Raw genomic sequence first — 21,638 nt, forward strand, 5'->3', positions numbered from 1 at the left:
AGATCTTCTAGTCCAACCCCTGAGAAACATGATACCATTTCAGACAAGTGCTGTTCCATCTCTTTTTAAAAAACTTACACTGTTGGAGGACCCACAATTTCAGAAAGCAAGACATGCCACTGATTAATTGTTCTAACTGCCAAGAATGTTTTCAGATAGCATGCAAATAATATCCCTTTGTATTCAAATAATATCCCTTTGTATTCAAGGAAATGTCTACTACTAATAATAATATTGTGAAACAATAATATTGTGAAACAGAAATTCAGAATCTACCAATTTGCTCACCTATCCAGTTGGGTGACATAAAATATGGCAATTGGATGGAAAGGGTAGAAGGCTAACTTTAAACACTGTAAACCACAAATGCAATTCTAACAAGCCACAAAGCCTACTAGACACTTGTTCAAAGTGCTTTGTACACTGATTGCAACTGCTTTGAAAGACTCAATTCATTTAAAATTAATGGCACATATTTTAAAAAACCAACTCCCTTCCAAGGACATCCAAAGAATGAGACATCTCTTCACCCCAAGTTAATATGTCTTTTCACAATTGATATATTCTTGATCCTTCTGGAAATTGTAGCCAGCCATAGTTCCCAATATATGATTACAGGTTGAATGGAACCCACCATATATTCCAGAAGGAAACATGTTAAGTAGTAATTCTAGAAGATATCAAAGAGAACACTCCATCCAATAGATTCAGGACGCAAGCTGTCATGTATTGGAATTCATCAAGAATTCATGAAAACATCTTTAAGAATTCAGTTCTTCAAGTAAATTGCAGAAGATGATAAGTCAATATTGCACCACCTTGTCAACCCAAGATAAAGTTTTTAGATCAGTTTTGCCAATCTGTCCAAACTTTCCCCATCAAATTTATTCCCACAGATCTGCAGGATCTTCTGACTTGTGCAGATGTGGTGGGTTGAGCAATTCTTCAGCAAAGCAATAGTCATCCCTCCTTTGAAAATAATTTTTCGAAATCTGTGGTGAACAGTCCAAAAGGTGCTTTCTCAAAACTGGACTGCTTTTGTGTTTCCCTTGAAGACATTTTGTTTCTCATCCAAGTGTCTCCTTCAGTTCTGAGTGAATGAAAAGGAAAGTGCCTTCACAGAGAAACCAAAGAAAGTCCAGTGGCCTTTTGGAAAAAAAAATACCTTTGGGACAACCATGATCTGGATGACTGAAAGTCTTCACAATCATCTGTAGTGGGTAGAGCCCCCTTGGCTTTGTATTCCTTCTTTGGGTTAGTCTTAAGAAAGATTATCTCCCACTATGCCAAGGCTTTACTACAATAGCTCATTTCTTTATTTCCTGTTGGCTCCCCTCTGCTTTTCTCCACTATTATTAGGCATATTTAGCTGTCTTTTCGCATATTGCATTTTCTCCACTATAACATTTTCATGGCTCTTGCATGCTAGCCTTACCATATATGCCGTTTAGCTTCAATGCACCCTTACTTCTTTCTGAACTCTAGACCTTCATGTATTGTCCAAAGGTTACGTAGATGGAATTGTGGACACAGAGGATGAAGAAGAATTCCAAAATCTCTCATCAATCCTTTCCACTTTCATCATTCTTTTCCTGGTGAGCCTCTTCTACAGCGCCACAGTGACAGTCTTTAAGGTAGGACACATAGAAGAGAAACCGTAGAGCATATGCCGGCGAGATGCACTTGATCATGCTTTCTATATAGAGAACTATATCTCTATCTTTCTACCTTTCTTTCTTTCTTTCTTTCTATCTATCTATCTATGTATCTATCTATCTAATCTACATCTACATCTACAATTATATCATCTGTGTCTATATCTATATCATGTTTCCCTGAAAATAATCCCCCCTGAAAAGCCTTCCATAAAAATAAAAGCCCTTCCCCGAAAATACAATTTCCTCTGGTTAAGGTTGGGGAGACAGAGCTAGAAATAAGGCAAGATGGCAATAGGAGTCCTGTCTTGCTCCATGTGCCCCAAAATAATAAGAGCTCTCCCAAAAAAAGACCAAGCACTTATTTCAGGATTCAACAAATATAAGACAGGGTCTTGGTTTGGGGAAAATATGGTATCTATATCTATGTCTATCTCTATTTCTATCATCTCTATCTCTATCATCTATCTATCTCTCCATATCCATATCCATAATTATATCTATCTATATCATCTATAACTACCTATATGTATTGCAATACCGAGCACAACTTCAGACAGAGTTGAACAGTTACTAGATATAAATATCAAAGCTGGAGATTTGGTAATAATTTGTAACCCTTTTTGGTTGTCTGGTCCATTTTGGTTGTCCAGTCCTCATCATGGCCAGTTGGCTGCAATCATTAGGACAATTAGCCACAGGACAACTTGCCATGGGACAATCCAGATAAATTCATGCAGTAAATATTATCTGCCACTGTTTCTCTGATATTATTTTCCATTGACAAAAATGGAAATTATGTAGAAGAAACAGTTGCGGATAACATTTCTCATGTTAAGTTATCCCAGCTGAATTGTCCTAGTTGTCTAGTCCATTACTCTGGTTCAATGTTTCACCAAGAGAATTCTGCCAGTTGTAAATAGTCCATATTTTCTTTTTTGTGGTTTATTTGCTCCCTTCTCAACTATCCAACTAGTGGTTAGAGTGCAGTACTGCAGGCTACTTCTGCTGATGGTTGCCTGCGATTTGGCAGTTCAAATCTCCCCAAGGTTGACTCAGTCTTCCATCCTTCTGAGGTGAGAAAATGAGGACCCAAAATTGTTGAAGGCAGTATACTGATTCTGTAAACTGCTCAAAGAGGGCTGTAAAGCACTGTGAAGTGGTGTATAAGTCTAAGTGCTATTGCTCTATTTTCTTCTCACTCAACTTGTTCCTATGTATTTTTAGATTCTCCAATGTTGTTACCATTCTAGCCACTCTTATTTTCTCTCTTGCTTTCCTTTCTTCTTCTCTCCTTGTTTCATTGTTTCATTAAATCATCAGAGGGGGAAAAGAGAGTGACAAAGATATATATTGTTGGAGGACTGATAGTCCCTCAACACTTTACTTGGTTACTGCCCGTGTTTACCCCAAAATAAGACCTTGTCTTATTTTATTTTATTTTTGAACCCTGAAATAAGTGCTTGGCCTTATTGTCATACGCTCAATAGCCCAATTGGGCTTATTGCCAGAGGATGCCTTATTTTGGAAAAAACAGGGTACTTTTCTTTTATTGTCCTGTCAGACTCAGAAACAGGATGGCAGAAAATGGGGGGCTTGGGGGTTTTTTCCCCCCTACTGTGAGGTAAAAAGATTTAAATCCATACCTATCATGCTTCTCCCTTATTCAGGCAAGTTGGTGTGGTGGACCTCAGTGGTTCTTTTTTTTTTCTTCAAAAGACTTCTGGACTGTTTTTTTTTCCCTTGAGGAAGAAGAAGAAGAAAACATTTCACTTCTCATCTAAGAAGCTTCATTAGATGAACGTTTTCTTCTTCTTCCTCAAATTAAAAACAGCCCAGATGATTTCTGAAGAAGGAAAAAAACTTTTGAGACATTTTCTACTGCAGCTTGACTTCCTGGCTCCAATCCTTCCCCACAGGGAGGCAGAACCGACCAAATGGTTCCGCCCCAGACGCCTGATGGACCCAGAGGGCTTTCAAAGGGTGCTTGGAGTTATTCCAGATGCACTCATCCACAATTTGACAGAGTCTCTTGCTGTAGCCTGGAATAAGGCTGCAACAGAGGCTCTTGACCAGATTGCGCCATTGCGACCTCTCTGTGGCACTAGACCCTGGAGAGCTCCTTGGTTTACCGAGGAGCTCTGGGAGTTGAAATGCCAGAAGAGACAGCTAGAGAAGCCATGGAGGAAGAGTAAGTACGAATCTGACTGAACACTTGTAAGAGCTCATATTAAGACTTACAAAGTGGTGCTCAAGGCGGTAAGATGCGCGTATCATGCCACCTTGATTGCATCAGCAGAATCTCACCTAGCTGCTCTGTTTAGGGTGACCCACTCCCTTCTTAACCAGTGGGGAATTGAGGAGGCCGTGTAGAGCAGTCTTGCCAGATGACATTTGGCTTTAACACATTATTTTGCTGAATCTCTTGGATCTGGGCAGATCTCAACTGCGATTGGATAACAGAGTAAACTGACAACGAGTCAGTCGAGGTGACTGGGGCCTGTACTTGTCCATCTGTCTGGGAAGAGTTTGATCTGGTGACACCTGATGAAGTGGACAAGGCCATTGGAGCTGTGAGTTCTGCCACCTCCTTACTGGATCCATGTTCCTCCTGGCTGGTTTTGGCCAGCAGGGAGGTGACACAGAGCTCAGTCCAGGAGATTGTCAATGCTTCTGTGGGGAGGGGGTCCTTCCCAGATCCCTACAAGGAGGCACTTGTGTGCCTCCTCTTCAAGAAGCCTTCCCTGGACCTAGCCGTACTTAATAACTATCGCCCAGTCTCCAACCTTTCCTTTATGGGGAAGGTTGTTGAGAAGGTGGTGGCGCTCTAGTCCCAGAGGTCCTTGGAAGAAGTTGATTATCTAGGCCCTCAACAGTCAGGTTTCAGGCCCGGCTACAGCATGGAAACTGCTTTGGTCACGTTGATGGATGATCTCTGGTGGGCCCGGGACAAGGGTTTATCCTCTGTCCTGGTGCTTCTTGACCTCTCAGTGGCTTTCAATACCATCAACTATGGTATCCTTCTGCACCAACTGGAGGGGTTAGGAGTGGGAGGCACTGTCCTTCAGTGGTTCTCCTCCTACCTCTCCGGTTGGTCGCAGTTGGTGTTAATGGGGGGTCAGAGGTTGACCTCTAGGCTTCTCCCTTGCAGGGTGCCTCAGGGGTCGGTCCTCTCACCCCTGCTATTTAATATCCACATGAAACCGCTGGGTGAGATCATCCAAGGGCATGGGGTGAGGTATCATCAGTACGCTGATGATACCCAGCTGTACATCTCCACCCCATTTCCAGTCAACAAAGCAGTGGAAGTGATGTGCTGGTGCCTGGAGGCTGTTAGGGTCTGGATGGATGTCAACAGACTCAAACTCAACCCTGATAAGACGGAGTGGCTGTGGGTTTTGCCTCTCAAGGACAATTCCATCTGTCCGTCCATTACCCTGGGGGGGGATTACTGACCCCCACAGAGAAGATCCACAATTTGGGCATCCTCCTCGATCCACAGCTTATATTAGAGAACCATCTTTCAGCTGTGGCGAGGGGGGCGTTTGCCCAGGTTTGCCTGGTGCACCAGTTGTGGCCCTACCTGGACCGGGAGTCACTGCTCACAGTCACTAATGCCATCATCACCTCGAGGTTCGACTACTGTAATGCTCTCTACATGGGGCTACCTTTGAAGAGTGTTTGGAAACTTCAGATCGTGCAGAATGCAACTGCGAAAGCAATCATGGGCTTCCCTAGGTATGCCCATGTTACACCAACACTCCGCAGTCTGCATTGGTTTCCGATCGGTTTCCAGTCATAATTCTAAGTGTTGTTTATGACTTGTAAAGCCCTTCATGGCACTGGACCAGAATATCTCCGAGAACAGTTAGGTCCCACAGAGTCGGCCTTCTCTGGGTCCCGATGAAACAATGTCATCTGGCGGGACCCAGGGGAAGAGCCTTCTCTGTGGTGGCCCCGAACCTCTGGAATCAACTCCTCCTGGAGATTAGCATTGCCGCCACTCTCCTTGCCTCTCAAAAACTCTGTAAAACTTACCTTTGTTGTCAGGCATGGGGAAATTGATTCCCCTGGACTGTTTTGTTTTATGTATTGTTTGTATGAGATGTATGACTGCTTTTTATATTAAGGGTTTTTAAAACCCTTAATATAAAAAGCAGTCATACATCTCATTTAACTATTGGATTTGTATTGTTTTGTTGTTGCGAACCTCTCCGTGTCTCCGGAAAGGGGCGGCATACAAATATAATAATAATAATAATAATAATAATAATAATAATAATAATAATAATAATAATAATAATATGGGCTTTTAAAAAATATATTTTATTTTAATAATGAAAAACAAAACAGAAATAAACATACAAACATACTTACAAACATAAAACAAGCACAAAGTGAATCAACTTAATATATTACAATTCTGTTTTCAACAATTCTTTCTTTTTCTTAGACGTTAATTCGATTCTTTTTTCTTTTTTGTCCAACTATATAGTTTCCCCAAAACTGTGTAATAGTCTTTATTTTGTTTATTTATTTGTTTATTCTGTAATTCATATGTTAAGTTGCTTAATTTGTCACAATCAAGCATTCTCCTAATCACCATTTCTTCATTTGGTATATTTTCCTTTTTCCAGATTTTTGCAAACACCAACCTTGCTCATCTTAATACATGCGCTATCAAATATTAATATTCCTTTCTACGCTATCCTCTAATTATTCCCAAAAGATACATTTCAGGTTTCATTTCCAAATGATAATCTAATATTTCTTTCAACCAATTTTGAATCCTAGACCAAATTTTTTTGGGGCTTAATGAATGTATAAAAAGATAAAGTCTTTTATCCGAGTCAACGGAGAGGGGCGGCACACAAATCCAATAGATAGATAGATAGATAGATAGATAGATAGATAGATAGATAGATAGATAGATAGATAGATAGATAGATAGATAGATGATAGACAGAAAAGTATGAGTCCATTCAGATGTGTGAGGTTGGCTCAGCCTTCTTTCCTTCCGAGGTCAGTAAAATGAGGAGCCAGATTGTTGGCAACAAGCTGACTCTGTAAACTGCTTAGAGAGGGCTTTAAAGCACTGCAAAGTGACGTATAAGTCTAAGTGCTATTGCTAACCATCCTTTGAAGTCTGCACCTGTTTGGTTCTTGTGCCAAACCAGACAGCTATAGAGAGATAAGTGACGGCCTCAATAGTTCCTCTGTAAAACAATATCAACAGCTCCTTGGGGCAAATTAAGAAATTTGACTGACCATTTCTTACATTTCAACAGTAACATGTTTTGTCTTATTTCTGATTCCAGGTGAAATAGAAAGACAGACGCTGTTCTTCTACATCTTCTGTAAAGGAGAAAGGATTTATTTGGGAGGGGCTGGGATTTTTTTTTGACCTTGCTTTGTATCATAGCCTTAAGATTTCATGTTTAACTCCATGGTGAAATGTTGTTTTACTCTGTTTTGTGTCATTTTCTGTAGGACGTATATCTTTGTGGATATTTCTCTGTGTCTCAATTATAGTCATAGTTTAATCATTGTGATGATGATGATGATGATGATGATGATGATGATGATGATGATGATGATGATTTCATCTCAATGGTCTACCTGATCTGATACCCTAAAAGGGACTTACAGCACTTTTAATGTCCATATAAAACAGACAGGGGATCGTTGCACAATTCATATTAATTGGAATGTACTTTTTTATATATTGAGATTGTCATACAATGTTGTAATAAATATCTATTCTTGATAAATGAACTGTCTCCCTTGTGAATTGTTAACTGGTCCCGAAAATGTTCATGGCAGTTCTTACAGAACTCCCATTGGCCTCTCAAACCAACTCGGCTAGGAACATAAAACAAGCACAAAGTGAATCAACTTAATATATTACAATTATGTTTTCAACAATTCTTTCCTTTTCTTAGACGTTAATTCGATTCTTGGAACTGGGTTTCCGAATCTTAAAGTAATTCACTTTGCAAGGTGGGAAACACTGGAGAAATATAACTTCTCAAATTCTCTCCAATGGGAGAGAATTTTTACAAATACGAGGCATACCTTTGAATGTGCATGTGTATTGGGAAACTTAGGATATGATGCCTAAATCAATTATGGAGAGTTGAATTTAGAGGAGAAGGGAAGGGGATTAAAATGCAATAGTGGTTAACTTTTTTTTTTTTTTGCATTAGTCAATTTTCTTCATTTACAGGGGTCACACCTATACACACAAACACATCGCAGATGATCCCCTTCTATCCCATTTACAAAGCATTATCTTGCTCAGGAACAGACAGGCAGGCAGGCGGGCTTCCAGATCCAAACTTCCATGCTGCAGTGGAAGGAATATCCAAGATGGTCACATTCTATGATGGTCGAAGCAGCTCCCTCCAGTTGGTGTCGCAAGGTTATTTGTGCTACATATTCAGGATGTACACATGAGCAAAATTCCCCAGACACCACAAAAACCTGTTTGGAGTGGAAAGCCATAAAGATTAAGCAAACTCTATTTGGCTCTATTTGGACAGGGAGTCATTGCTCACAGTCACTCATGTCCTCATCACCTCGACGTTCGACTACTGCAACACTCTCTACATGGGGCTACCTTTGAAAAGTGTTTGAAAACTTCAGATCGTACAGAATGCGGCCACGAGAGCTATCATGGGGCTTCCCAGATTCGCCCACATTTCTCCAACACTCCGTGGCTTGCACTGGCTGCTGATCAGTTTCTGGTCACAATTCAAAGTGTTGGTAATGACCTTTAAAGCCCTACATGGCATCGGACCAGAATACCTCTGGAACCGCCTTCTACCGCACGAATCCCAGTGGCCAATAAGGTCCCACAGAATTGGCCTTCTCCAGGTCCCATCAATTAAACAATGTCGTTTGGCGGGCCCCAGAGGAAGAGCCTTCTCTGTGGCGGCCCCGGCCCTCTGGAATCAACTCCCCCCAGAAATTAGAATTGCCCCCACCCTCCTTGTCTTTCGCAAATTACTTAAGACCCACCTGTATTGCCAGGCATGGGGGAACTGAGACACCTCCCCCAGGCTTTTATATTTTCTGTATGGTATGCGTGTGTTGCATGGTTTTTAAATGATGGGTTTTTTAGATGTTTTTTAATATTAGATTTGTTTCTATTGTAACATTGTTATTATTGTTGTTGTGAGCTGCCCCGAGTCTTCAGAGAGGGGCAGCATACAAATCTAATAAATTATTATTATTATTAATGATTATTAATAAACTCAGTTTCTCCCTCATGCCGCAAAGTCTGTCAGGTATCAAAGCATTATTGAATAGGCCAAGGAGATGGAACATTGAATAATAGAGATATAAGGGAACTCAGTTATCAACCAGTGCATGGAAGAGTAATGATAAGGATTGTATTTGCTTAAATATAAAGAATGAATCAAAATAGTAAAAAAAATGAATATTACAGTTGGAAGGGAGGTATGAATGAGAAAAAGGAATTTGAAATCTAGGGCATTGAGAAATGATAGAATTTTTAAAAATTGAATGATGAGTAAAGGTATTAAGTGAGGAGAGGGAGCAATACGTCTTAAAATTAAGAGGCATAAGAGACCATTAATCTTTTTGGAACTCAAGCTATAGCAATTAATCTGGGGAAAAATTGAAAATTAATTAGTAGTAGACACAGAAGACAAATTTAGGTTTGGAAGAGGCAGCATTAGATTAATAGAATGTACTCAGAGGTAAGAGTTACATATATAGAAATGATATAAAAATAATGATGTTAGTACCTTCTGTGTGTGTCTCCCCATTTCGGCACTCAGGGCCAAAAAGATTTATCAACATTGTCCTAGCCTTATAAGAGGTTTATACGCTACCTTACCCCTTGGCTAGATGTAGACTGTAGTTTTTCTGTAGGTTGAGTTCTTCAAGCAATAGTTCCAATGAAACTTCTAAAACTTTAATTTCCACAGATACTTATCAAAAGTTTAATAAACTTCTCAACTTCAAGAATGGAAGCTTCCTTAGAAACAAGGAAGCCTAGCCTTATAGAGCCACAGACAATAGGATGATTTTTTTTTCAGTTGATCCATCCAATGGATACAATAGGCTCCTATACAATATACAATCCTTTATTATTTATTTATATTTCATATTTCTAAACTGCCCATCTCTCTCAAAGAGGAGTTCTTCAACAGCCAAATGCAGGATGCTTTTGCCAGAAAAACGAATGGCTTAATGTGAAGTTCTTTTGTGCTCCTGAGATTGCTTCTTGGCTTGAAGTTATTTCATTACCCGACTAATAATGTCATCATAACTAGTGAGTGCGGGGATTTCTTCCTGTTTATATATAGTAGCTCACTCTTAGACTTTTTTCTCCCTGGTAATCTTGATTTGGGCATTGTTTTTCCTTTATTTGTCTGGTGTTAATCTCTACTTATCTGGGTCTCAGTTTCTTTTGTGTCTTTTCATTTTCTTCTTAGCTTTTTTATTTTATTTTTCTTCCAAATGGTGTGCACATGTAGTTTATCTCTACTTGTCTACTGATAGCTGATTTGACTGATTGGCAAACTTCATCAAAAGATACAATGGAATGAATTGGTAACCCTGACAAGAAGGGGGAGAATTCTACAGAATTCTTGTCAGAAAAAGATGCTAAGGAAATATCCACCTTAATGGAGCAAGCAGGTAAAAGTAGAGGACAGGGAGTTTTTACCTTCAGACTTGCAAGATTAATTTTAATATAGGCTTGCAGTAAAGTAGATTTAGTGAATCTGATCATGTTTCCTTTCTAGTTTACTTAGGAAGACCAACATCTGAAAAAGTAAAGGTAAAGGTAATAATGTTGATGTGGTGGTGCATCTTGGCACAAATGATTTGTGTCAGAGAAATGTTAATGTAGTAAAAAGAGATTTTCAATGTCTAAGTGTGGAGCTGGGTAAAATAACTGACTCAGTGACTTTCTCAGAGGTGTTACCGGTTTGTGGCCAGGAGGATAAAGCAACTTGTATCAGAGAGTTTAATGTGTGGTTAAGGCAGTGGTGTAAAGCTGAAGGTTTTGGCTATGTAAGTGATGATGTCAGTAGGTGGTCTAATAGGGAGTTGTTTAAGAGGGATGGTTTGCATCCATCATACAGAGGTACCCAGGTGCTCGGTGAGGAATTCAGAACTTTTTTGGACAGGCATTTAAACTAGGTAAATGGGACAGAGATTTAACTGATGTGGATGATTTCTGTCCACGACCAATGAGGATAAATCAGTTTCTGGAAGCTTATGAAAAGGGAGCTAAATAAAATAGATGTAGTTGTTGATGATAAGGGGCAAACTAATAATGAAAATAATGTTCTTCGGGTAATGTGCACGAATGCTCGAAGCTTGAGCAACAAACTCTGTGAGTTAATGGCCATAATATCTAGAGATAATTTGGATCTGGTTGCCATAACTGAGACATGGTTTCTAATGAATGGGAAATATCCATGCCAGGATATACACTGTATAGGAAGGATAGAATAGAGAGAAAGGGAGGTGGAGTAGCCATTTATGTTAAAGAAAGTCTAAAAACAACAATAATTCAAAATACATGTAAAGATCTGGAGACTCTCTGGGTTTGCATGCAAAATAAAGACAGTTCTGTCATTAGAATTGGGGTGATCGATAGGCCTCCAGAGCAATCTGAGGAATATGACAACAAGATGGTGGATGAAATTACCCAAATGGCAGCAAAGGGAGATATTGTAGTTATGGGTGATTTCAACATGCCTGATGTTGACTGGAATATCCCCAATGCCCTTACATGCAAAAGTAAGAATATAGTAGACACCTTTATAGGAGCAGCTCTGGCACAGCTGGTTAAGACACCAACTAGAGGGGAGAATATTCTAGATTTAGTTTTTTACGAATGGGAATTGGTTTTCAGAGGTCAAGGTAGGAGAAAATTTAGGTTGCAGTGACCATCTATGTTTGTGGTTTGATCTAAAAACTGATTGTGAGCAATCCTATACTGCAACCAAAGTATTGGATTTCAGAAAAACAAAGTTTAATGCAATGGGGGAATATTTAAATAATGAATTAAAGGGGAGGGATAAAATGGCAGGAGCGAGCACCCAGTGGACTGTATTTAAAAAGGCCATCTAAAAAGCCACAGGACTGTATGTAAGGCAAATAACTAAAGGTAAAAGGAAGAAGAAACCGCTATGGTTTAGCAATGATGTAAGGGCTATAGTCAGTGAAAAAAAGGCTATAGGAGGTATAAAGAGTCTGGAAGTATAGCTGATAGAGAGGTGTGTAAAATGAGACAGAAGGAGGTGAAACAGATAATATATGCTGCTAAAGCCTCAAAAGAGGAAGAAATTGCCAAATCTGTAAAGAAGGGGGATAAAACCTTCTTCAGATATAATACTGATAGGAAGAAGAAAAACTGCAGTATCATGAAGCTTAGTACCGGGAATAATACATGCATTGATGGGAATAAGGAGATCACTGACCATTTCAATAACTACTTCTGTTCAGTTTTCTCAAAAGACACCTTACAAAATAATACTATAGAGGGATATAGCATTGCTTCCAGCTGTACGGATTCAGCTCCAGTGATCTTAGAAGCTGATGTCTTAGAAGAACTTGAACGATTAAAGATAAATAAGGCAATGGATCCAGATGGCATCCTCCCCAGAGTTCTTAAAGAACTCAGATCTGTCATTGCTACCCCCCTGACTGATTTGTTTAACCAATCCCTGTTAACAGGAGATGTTCCTAAGGATTGGAGAATGGCCAGTGTTGTACCTATCCACAAGAAGGGCAGTAGAGAAGAAGCTGGTAACTACAGGCCAGTTAGCTTGACATCAGTTATAGTTAAAATGATGGAGACTCTACTAAAAAAGAGGATAAATCAACACCTAAAAAACAATAACTTATTGATCAGCAAAATCAGCATGGCTTTACTGAAGGCAAATCATGTCAGACTAATCTCATTGATTTCTTTGACTATGTTACAAATGTGTTGGATCAAGGTGGTGCCATGGATATTGCCTATCTGAACTTCAGCAAAGCCTTTGATACGGTTCCACATAAAGAGCTGATAGATAAATTAGTGAAGATTGGACTTAATCCCTGGATAGTTCAGTGGATTTCAAGCTGGCTGAAGCATAGACATCAGAGAGTTATTGTTAATAGCGAGTATTCTGAGCAGAGACAGGTTACAAGCGGTGTGCCACAAGGGTCTGTTCTGGGTCCTATTCTTTTTAATATGTTTGTGAGTGACATAGGGGAATGTTTGGTAGGTTTAGAGTCTCTTTGCCGATGACTCTAAAGTGTGCAATAGGGTTGATATTCCCGGAGGGGTCTGTAATATGGTAAATGATTTAGCTTTACTAGATAAAATGTCAAAGCAATGGAAACTGCAGTTTAATGTTTCCAAATGTAAAATAATGCACTTGGGGAAAATGAATCCTCAATCTGAGTATTGCATTGGCAGTTCTGTGTTAGCAAAAACTTCAGAAGAGAAGGATTTAGGGGTAGTGATTTCTGACAGTCTCAAAATGGGTGAGCAGTGTGGTCGGGCGGTAGGAAAAGCAAGTAGGATGCTTGGCTGCATAGCTAGAGGTATAACAAGCAGGAAGAGGGAGATTGTGATCCCCTTATATAGAGCGCTGGTGAGACCACATTTGGAATACCGTGTTCAGTTCTGGAAACCTCACCTACAAAAAGATATTGACAAAATTGAACGGGTCCAAAGATGGGCTACAAGAATGGTGGAAGGTCTTAAGCATAAAACGTATCAGGAAAGACTTAATGAACTCAATCTGTATAGTCTAGAGGACAGAAGGAAAAGGGGGGACATGATCAAAACATTTAAATATGTTAAAGGGTTAAATAAGGTTCAGGAGGGAAGTGTTTTTAATAGGAAAGTGAACACAAGAACAAGAGGACACAATCTGAAGTTAGCTGGAGGAAAGATCAAAAGCAACATGAGAAAATATTATTTTACTGAAAGAGTAGTAGATCCTTGGAACAAAGTTCCAGCAGAAGTGGTTGGTAAATCCACAGTAATTGAATTTAAACATGCCTGGGATAAACATATATCCATTGTAAGATAAAATACAGGAAATAGTATAAGGGCAGACTAGATGGACCATGATGTCTTTTTCTGCCGTCAGTCTTCTATGTTTCTATGAAACATCTGATGGTCAGGTGTCTGCAAGCTCCTGCCCCCTTGTCTGATTTTTGTGTGTCTAATCATATCTGACCAAATAAAGCATTCAATTCAAATCTTCTCTTTCGTCAAGGTCACACATGCATTCTATTACAAAAGACCATTCCCATCCATGAATAGAACAAAATAGAATAGAATATAGAATAGAAAATAGGATAGGATAGGGTAGGGTAGGGTAGGGTAGAGTAGAGTACAGTAGAGTACAGTAGAGTAGAGTAGAATAGAGTAGAGTAGGATCAAATTCTTTATTGGCCAAGTGTGATTGGACACACAAGGAATTTGTCATTGGTGGTCTCTGTGTACATATAAAGACAAGTTACGTTCATCCAGAATCACAGGGTACAGCACTTAATGATTGTCGTAGGGTACAAATAAGCAAGCAAATAATATTAGGAAACAATCAAGATAAATCGTAAGGATACAAACAACAAATTACAGTCCTACAGTCATAAGTGAGAGGAGTTGTGTGATAGGAACGATGAGAAGACTAATAGATGTTGGGGCCTGGATGAGTGTCAACAAACTTAGGCTCAACCCAGACAAGACGGAGTGGCTGTGGGTCTTACCTCCCAAGGACAATTCCATCTGTCCGTCCATTACCCTAGGGGGAGAATCACTGGCCCCCTCAAAGAAGGTTCGCAACTTGGGCGTCCTCCTCGACCCACAGCTCACATTAGAGAAACATCTCTCAGCTGTGGCGAGGGGGGCGTTTGCCCAGGTTCGTCTTGTGCACCAGTTGCGACCCTACTTGGACCGGGAGTCACTGCTCACAGTCACTCATGCCCCCATCACCTCGAAACTCGACTACTGTAATGCTCCCTACATGGGGCTACCTTTGAAAAATGTTCGGAAACTTCAGATCATGCAGAATGCAGCTGCGAGAGCAATCATGGGCTTTCCCAAATATGCCCATGTTACACCAACACTCCGCAGTCTGCATTGGTTGCCGATCAGTTTCCGATCACAATTCAAAGTGTTGGTTATGACCTATAAAGCTCTTCTTGGCACCGGACCAGATTATCTCAGAGACTGCCTTCTGCTGCACGAATTCCAGCGACCAGTTAGGTCCCACAGAGTGGATCTTCTCCGGGTACCGTCAACTAAAGAATGTCGCTTGCGGGACCCAGGGGAAGAGCCTTCTCTGTGGGGGCCTCGGCCCTCTGGAACCAACTCCCCCCAAAGATTAGAATTGCCCCCACCATCCTTGCCTTTTGTAAGCTGACACCCTCTTCCCCCCTAGGCCTTTACAATTCTATGCATGGTATGTATGTATGTATGTTTGGTTTTTTATATTAATGGGTTTTTAATTGTTTCTAACATCAGACTACTATTGTACACTGCTTTATTGTTGCTGTTAGTCGCCCCGAGTCTCCGGAGAGTTTTTTTGCAGTCTATTTCAGGAGTTCTTAATTAAAAGCTTCTTTATGATTTTTCTTTTTCTTCCTTGTTCTCTTTGTCCTTAATCTTTAGTCTTTGTTTAGTCCATTTGTCTCGTTATTCCAAATAATGAACAAAGAATCCAAAAGTCTTTTAGCCAAAGAAAAAAATATCTTCAATTATAATCCAAATTATAATCCAATTGTAATCCAAATTAGAGTTTCTGTCCATTTTTACACAGATGTTCAAATAATTATATATACATCCGATATATGCAATTTAGTCCATCTACAATCCAGTCTCTTTCAAAATAGTCCACTCCTGTACAAATATCAAATTTCTAAAGTCAGATTTAATCCATAGAAGCCTATCCTTTATTTTCAATATCCAATAATCTGTTCCACTTATGTTCTAATCCTTTTTAACTTTTATGCATATTTTCATATTCTCTTTGTTATTAAACGACAAAAAAGACAGGTCTTCCAAAAAAAGAGTTCGGGAAACAGCAGCCGCTTAAAATTTTGCTTTTATCTTCTTCAATTTCTTTGATTTAATTTATTAATGTACCAGTCCTCATCCTCTAGTTTTAATGTAAAAAATGAGTTCTTTCATTCTTTCCAGGGATAGGATCACACATAAAGACAGATTTATTCTTTATTTCTTACAATTCATTCACAAAAGAAAAAAATGTTCCAGCTGGTAGTTTTCCACTCGCCCAAGGATTTAACTCTGAAAACTTCTCTTTGTTCGCCTTATTACTTTCAGATTCTTAACTGTTCAAAGATTGTGGAATCTAAAAGAAAGTTTTTAAACTTACTCTATCCTTTTCTTTTCATCTTCTCTGTAGATCTTTATTTTCAAATGACTTCTTATAATACGTCTTCCCTTCCTCTTACGTGGTTGTGCTGCTATGGCCACGTCCCAGCTGGCTAAGGCAGGATTCTTCACTCCCGAAGTTGCGGGGCAATTCCTTCCCTCCAGGGCAATGGCGTTTTTCCCCTTGGGATCCAGGAGACCCTCTGTTCTGGATCAAGCCCTCTGAGCCCAATCAGATCGCAAACTGCGACCTTTGGAGAGAGAAAAGGAGCATCGGGGTTAAGTCCAGAGTTAATAGCCAGCAATGAACAAATAAAAAGCCACACACATCAAGCATGCATTGGCTGCCAATCTGTTTCCGGACACAATTCAAAGTGTTGGTTATGACCTATAAAGTTTTACATGGCATAGGATCAGACTATCTCCGAGACCGTCTTCTGCTGCACGAATCCCAGCATCCAGTGAGGTTCCACAGAGTTGGTCTCCTTAGGGTCCTGTCAACAAACAATGCTGGCAGATGGGACCTGGGGTAGAGCCTTCTCTGTGGGGCCTCCGGCTCTCTGCAATCAGCTCCCCCCAGAGATTCACACTGCTCCCACCCTCCTTGCCTTCCAAAAGAGTTTAAAAACTCATCTTTGCCGCCAGGTCTGGGGTCTTTAGATCTCCCCCCCGACCAATGAATGTTCTTAGTATGATTGTCGAATGAATGGTAATGATAGAACTTTAAAGATTGTTTTAAATGTATTATTAATTGGATTGTTTATTACTGTTTTCTGTTTTTTGTATATGCTGTGAGCCACCCTGACTCCTCGGAGAGGGGCGGCATTACAAATCCAATTAAATCAAATCAAAGCCATATAAATACCACACACCGAACAGCCCAAAACTCTCTACTGGAGAGAGGTTTCCTAAGAATAGGCTGCATTATGAGTCTGAAAGCTTGGAAGATGATATCCAAGGGTGGGATGCTGGTGGTTCACAAGAGATTTGGAGAACCTCTAGCTAAGATTCTATGCAGTTTATGAAGTCCATAATTTCTATCCAAATAACCAACCCAAAAATCCACAAAACAACAACAAAAATCAATGAAAAAAAGACAAATTGTTCAAAAAGACAAAAATGTTATCTCAAGCCCAAGTTCAGAATTTCACAAATATTATGTATGCTGATAGTAAAGATCTTAGAAGCTGTACAGTAATCGGGTCAAAAGATACGTTGTCAACAATCACGATATTTGACAAATTTATAGATATGAATTTATTTCTCTTTCTTTTTCTTTTCTCTCTCTTCTTTTTTTGTTGTTTCTTTTTGTTTCCTTCTTTCCCTTTCCCTTCTTTCTTCTTCCTTTTTCCTCCTTTTTTCAATATATAAGTGTGTAACCTGATGTACAACTATACACTCCAAGTTCATATACATGTGTATTGGTACCTGTACGTCCTTTTATATTATATATATATATAATATATAATTGTTTCCGTAGATTTTCAGGTGTACAGGTATGAAGGTATGAAGGTCTTGGCATATTCGGGTTTCTTCCTGTGTAGGATTTAGAGATTTCTGGTGACGTTTCGACAAGGTCCCACTCGTCATCTTCAGGCTGGTGCTTCTGTCCTTGTTCTAGGGCGAACACCATATGTACCACTATACACTCCAAGTTCATATACATGTGTATTGGTACCTGTACAGTCCTTTTACTTTATATTATATAATATATGTGTGTGTGTGTGTGTGTGTGTGTGTATAGATTGTTCTGAGTTCGGGTTTTACCCCATGTAACATTTTGAGTGTCTATGCGACATTTCGATGAAATCACATTCACCATCATCAGGCTAAAGTTGTTAGCTTCATGCTGCTTTGAATATAGTTTGTTTGCAACTGCCATTTGTTCCTTATAAATAGTGGTGGGGATGGAGATTTGGTTTGAATGTTGCAAATTGATTGGGTGGTTGTGTTTTAATGATTTGATTGGTTGGTGGAATCACATTTAGTTAAAGGATTAACATTATTATTATTATTATTATTATTATTATTATTATTATTATTATTATTATTTAGATTTGTATGCCGCCCCTCTCCAAAGACATGGTGATGATTGTGATATGGGTTTTTTTTTTGTTTAGGGCTGGTTTCCAAATTTCTGGTATGTGGGATGTGTCTTCACGTTTATTCATACTGAGGGGGAGATTTTCTATTTCTATGGCTTCCATGATTATTCTTTTATATACGTGTTCTGTTTTGGAGAGTAATTTAGTTTTTTCGAAGTGAATTTCATGTCCTGTTTTTTTAATGTGCTGGAAAAGGGAGGAAGTTTTTTCTTCTTTTTTGACTGCATTTTTATGTTCTGCAATGCATGCCTTTATTCTTCGGTTAGTTTGTCCAATGTATGTGACTGCACATGTTTTGCATGGTATTTCATAGATTCCTTGGTTTTCAAGTTGGATTTTGTCTTTTGGGTTTCTTAACACACACACACACACACACACACACACACATAGAATCTTATATATATATAAGACTCTATGCAGTTTGGAGAACCCCCAAATCCCACTCCTGGCTGGCCCCACCCACTCCACCCCTCCAGGGATTCTCCACAGGGCCCATTATGGATGCAGGTAAGTGCAGGGCATGTGTGGAGACTCAGGCAGTGTAAAAAAACTGAAAGTTCAGGATGGTTGAAAACAGGTCTGTTTCTGGCCTCCAGATGACCTCTGGAGCCTGAGAGAGGCCTTTTTCAATCTCCCAGAGACTCAAGGAAAGCCTCCAGAGCCCAGGAACCATGGTGCAGGAACCCGACTGGGCCAGACTCACCCAGCAACCAGGCAGAAAGCTGTTGCTAAATTTTTTGAAACCTACCCCGACTAAATCTCTTGTCCCAGTGACCCATCTAGTTTGTATCCTGCTATTAATTTAATTTAATTTAATTTAATTTAATTTAATTTAATTTAATTTAATTTAATTTAATTTAATTTAATTTAATTTAATTTAATTTAATTTAATTTAATTTAATTTAATTTAATTTAATTTAATTTAATTTAATTTAATTTAATTTAATTTAATTTAATTTAATTTAATTTAATTTAATTTAATTTAATTTAATTTAATTTAATTTAATTTAATTTAATTTAATTTAATTTAATTTAATTTAATTTAATTTAATTTAATTTAATTTAATTTAATTTAATTTAATTTAATTTAATTTAATTTAATTAACTTAACTTAACTCAACTCAACTCAACTCAACTCAATTCAATTCAATTCAATTTAATTTAATTTAATTTAACTTATTTAATTTCTGAATTCATTTAAGATTGGTTTCCAACCTGTAATGTTTCCAGTTATTTCTCAACACTTTCCTCTTCCTCTGCTTCCTCTTCCCCTCCTCTTCCCCCTCCCCCCTCCTCATCCTTTCTCCTTTCCCCCTCTCCTACAGGAATGGGAAATCCTACCATCCTTCCACTTCGGCCCTGCTGCAGCTTCAGCCAGGAAGATACTAGCATGGTAACTTTTGCTTGCCTGCTCATTGAACATGGCATGAAGTCTTTGGAAATCATGTGGGAACCGGAGCCTGACCATCCTAAACCAAAAAAATTCTCAACAGACAAAATGGGTGGAGAGTACCTGTTCACAACAAGCCAACTCACTGTCTCTTCCTCCAACCCTGAAGTTTCTTACAAATGCTTAGTGAAAGAAAAGAAAGAACTTCTCCCAGTTATCTTCAGCAACAAATGTAAGTTTCTTCAAAGGGGTAAACAATGTTTAAATATACGATGGATATTTAAATATACTAAGGAAATGGCAGTATTAGTTAAAAGCAATGTGATGGGAGAATTTAGAGAAACAAAACAAGCAGCGATAGAAAGCACTCAGGCGTAATAGTCTTGGGTTGAAAGGATGCAACAAAATGAACAATGCAAAATTGGTACTGGTACATGGTGGACCATATTCAATTTGAGATTATGGATAAAAAGATGAATTCGATTAATGAAACTGACTTACGAGAACTGATGGGACGATGGGACGAGGTAAAACGGTATATGGCGAGTAGAATCCGAGACGAAGCTACAGGAATAAATTGGAATCACTCTATAATATGTAAACAGATATTTTGCTTTTGAGTTAAAATGGTATATACAAGGAAAAACCCCGATTTGAAGGTGGAGTGTGAATGCTTATCTGGTGGTGGGCACTATTCACAGAGCACCTGTTTTATGTTGTGTGCGTGTTCATATTTTTTTAAAAAATCAATAAAAATATTACATACAAAAAAGGGGGGGTAAACAATGTGAGGATAAGGCCACCAGAGGCCCAATGAGTAAATATGGAGCTGGGACTCTGCCAGGTCTGTAGGTGAAGCTTGAAGGGACAATGGTGTGGATAAAAACTAAAGAAGCATGATGGCAAACATATGGCACGCGTGGTGGCATGCAGAGCCCTCTCTGTGGGTACACCGGCTGTTTCTCCAGCCCAGCTCCACTGTGCCTGTATGCACACCTCCCACCCACCAGCTTTTCTTTAATTCTGTGCCATGCATGTGTTTGAGGTGTGATGCATGAAGGGGATGCATCAGTGGTGGATTCCTACTGGTGTAGTCCTGAGCACCACAGAGGTAGGAACCCACTGATGATGCAATTTTCAGCATTTTTCCCCCCCAGCATCTCCTGAGAAGGAGCTTCTCAGCTGTGCTTCGAATGAGGAATAAAGGTTGACATTAAGATGAGGGCAGGTGGGTGGGCTTCTTCAGGACAAAGAGACATTGTAAAAAAAATGCTGAAAATTGTGTCATCGGTAGATGATGGCGCTCTGGACATGCACAGAAGGTTAAAAAGAGGAAAATGGTAAATGTCCAGGTGAGTGGGCGGAGCTTGTGCTGCTGCAACAAGCAGTTCTTTGAATCAGCGGCACCTGCCATGACTGGTATGCACAATTTAGGCCAAACTGGTAGCAATTCATCCCCATTTCCAGGTTTTAGTTAAGATAATGGTTCTCAACCTTTCTAATGCCATGACCCCTTAATACAGTTCCTCATGTTGTGTTGACCCTCAAGCATAAGTCTAGCACCAATTCTCCAAACAGATCTTTAAGCTGATTGCCAGGAAGGTCAGAGCGACACCCCCACTGTAAACTGATTGGTCAGATTGTAAAAATATGTTCAAGGCACCAGAATAGAAGCTTTAGTTCCTAACACTATCAGAAATTTGTCTTTTCCCTTGGTCTTTTGCAACCCCTGTGAAATGACTGTTCAACCCCCCCCCCCCCAAAGAGGTCTTGACCCCCAGGTTGAGAACCACTGAGTTAAGGAGAAACAGGTGATGTTCTCAATGTTTGCTATTTGGGCAGAATGCCAGGAAGGCAGCTTCCCTAAGTACAGTGATACCTCATCTTACAAACGCTTCATCATACAAACTTTTCGAGATACAAACCCGGGGTTTAAGATTTTTTTGCCTCTTCTTACAAACTATTTTCACCTTACAAACCCACCGCCGCCGTTGGGATACCCCGCTTCCAGACTTCCGTTGCCAGTGAAGCACCCGTTTTTGTGCTGCTGGGATTCCCCTGAGGCTCCCCTCCATGGGAAACCCCATCTCTGAACTTCCGTGTTT

General features: G+C 39.5%; 1 protein-coding gene and 1 gene segment (V, D, J or C); both read left to right on the forward strand.

Moving 5' to 3' along the window:
• The window catches only part of LOC139154299 (uncharacterized), a 1,065,525-nt gene that overhangs the window by 1,025,763 nt on the left and 18,124 nt on the right, over window positions 1-21,638 (forward strand). The window contains exon 8 of the mRNA XM_070728717.1: window positions 1,486-1,634. Coding sequence (XP_070584818.1) covers window positions 1,486-1,634 — 149 coding nt within the window. The remainder of the gene's footprint in view (window positions 1-1,485; window positions 1,635-21,638) is intronic.
• LOC139154462 (Ig gamma-2C chain C region-like) overlaps window positions 1-21,638 on the forward strand; it is a 96,410-nt gene that overhangs the window by 16,246 nt on the left and 58,526 nt on the right.

The sequence above is a fragment of the Erythrolamprus reginae genome, chromosome Z, assembly GCF_031021105.1.
Source record: "Erythrolamprus reginae isolate rEryReg1 chromosome Z, rEryReg1.hap1, whole genome shotgun sequence".
NCBI classification, from domain to species: Eukaryota; Metazoa; Chordata; class Lepidosauria; order Squamata; family Dipsadidae; genus Erythrolamprus; species Erythrolamprus reginae.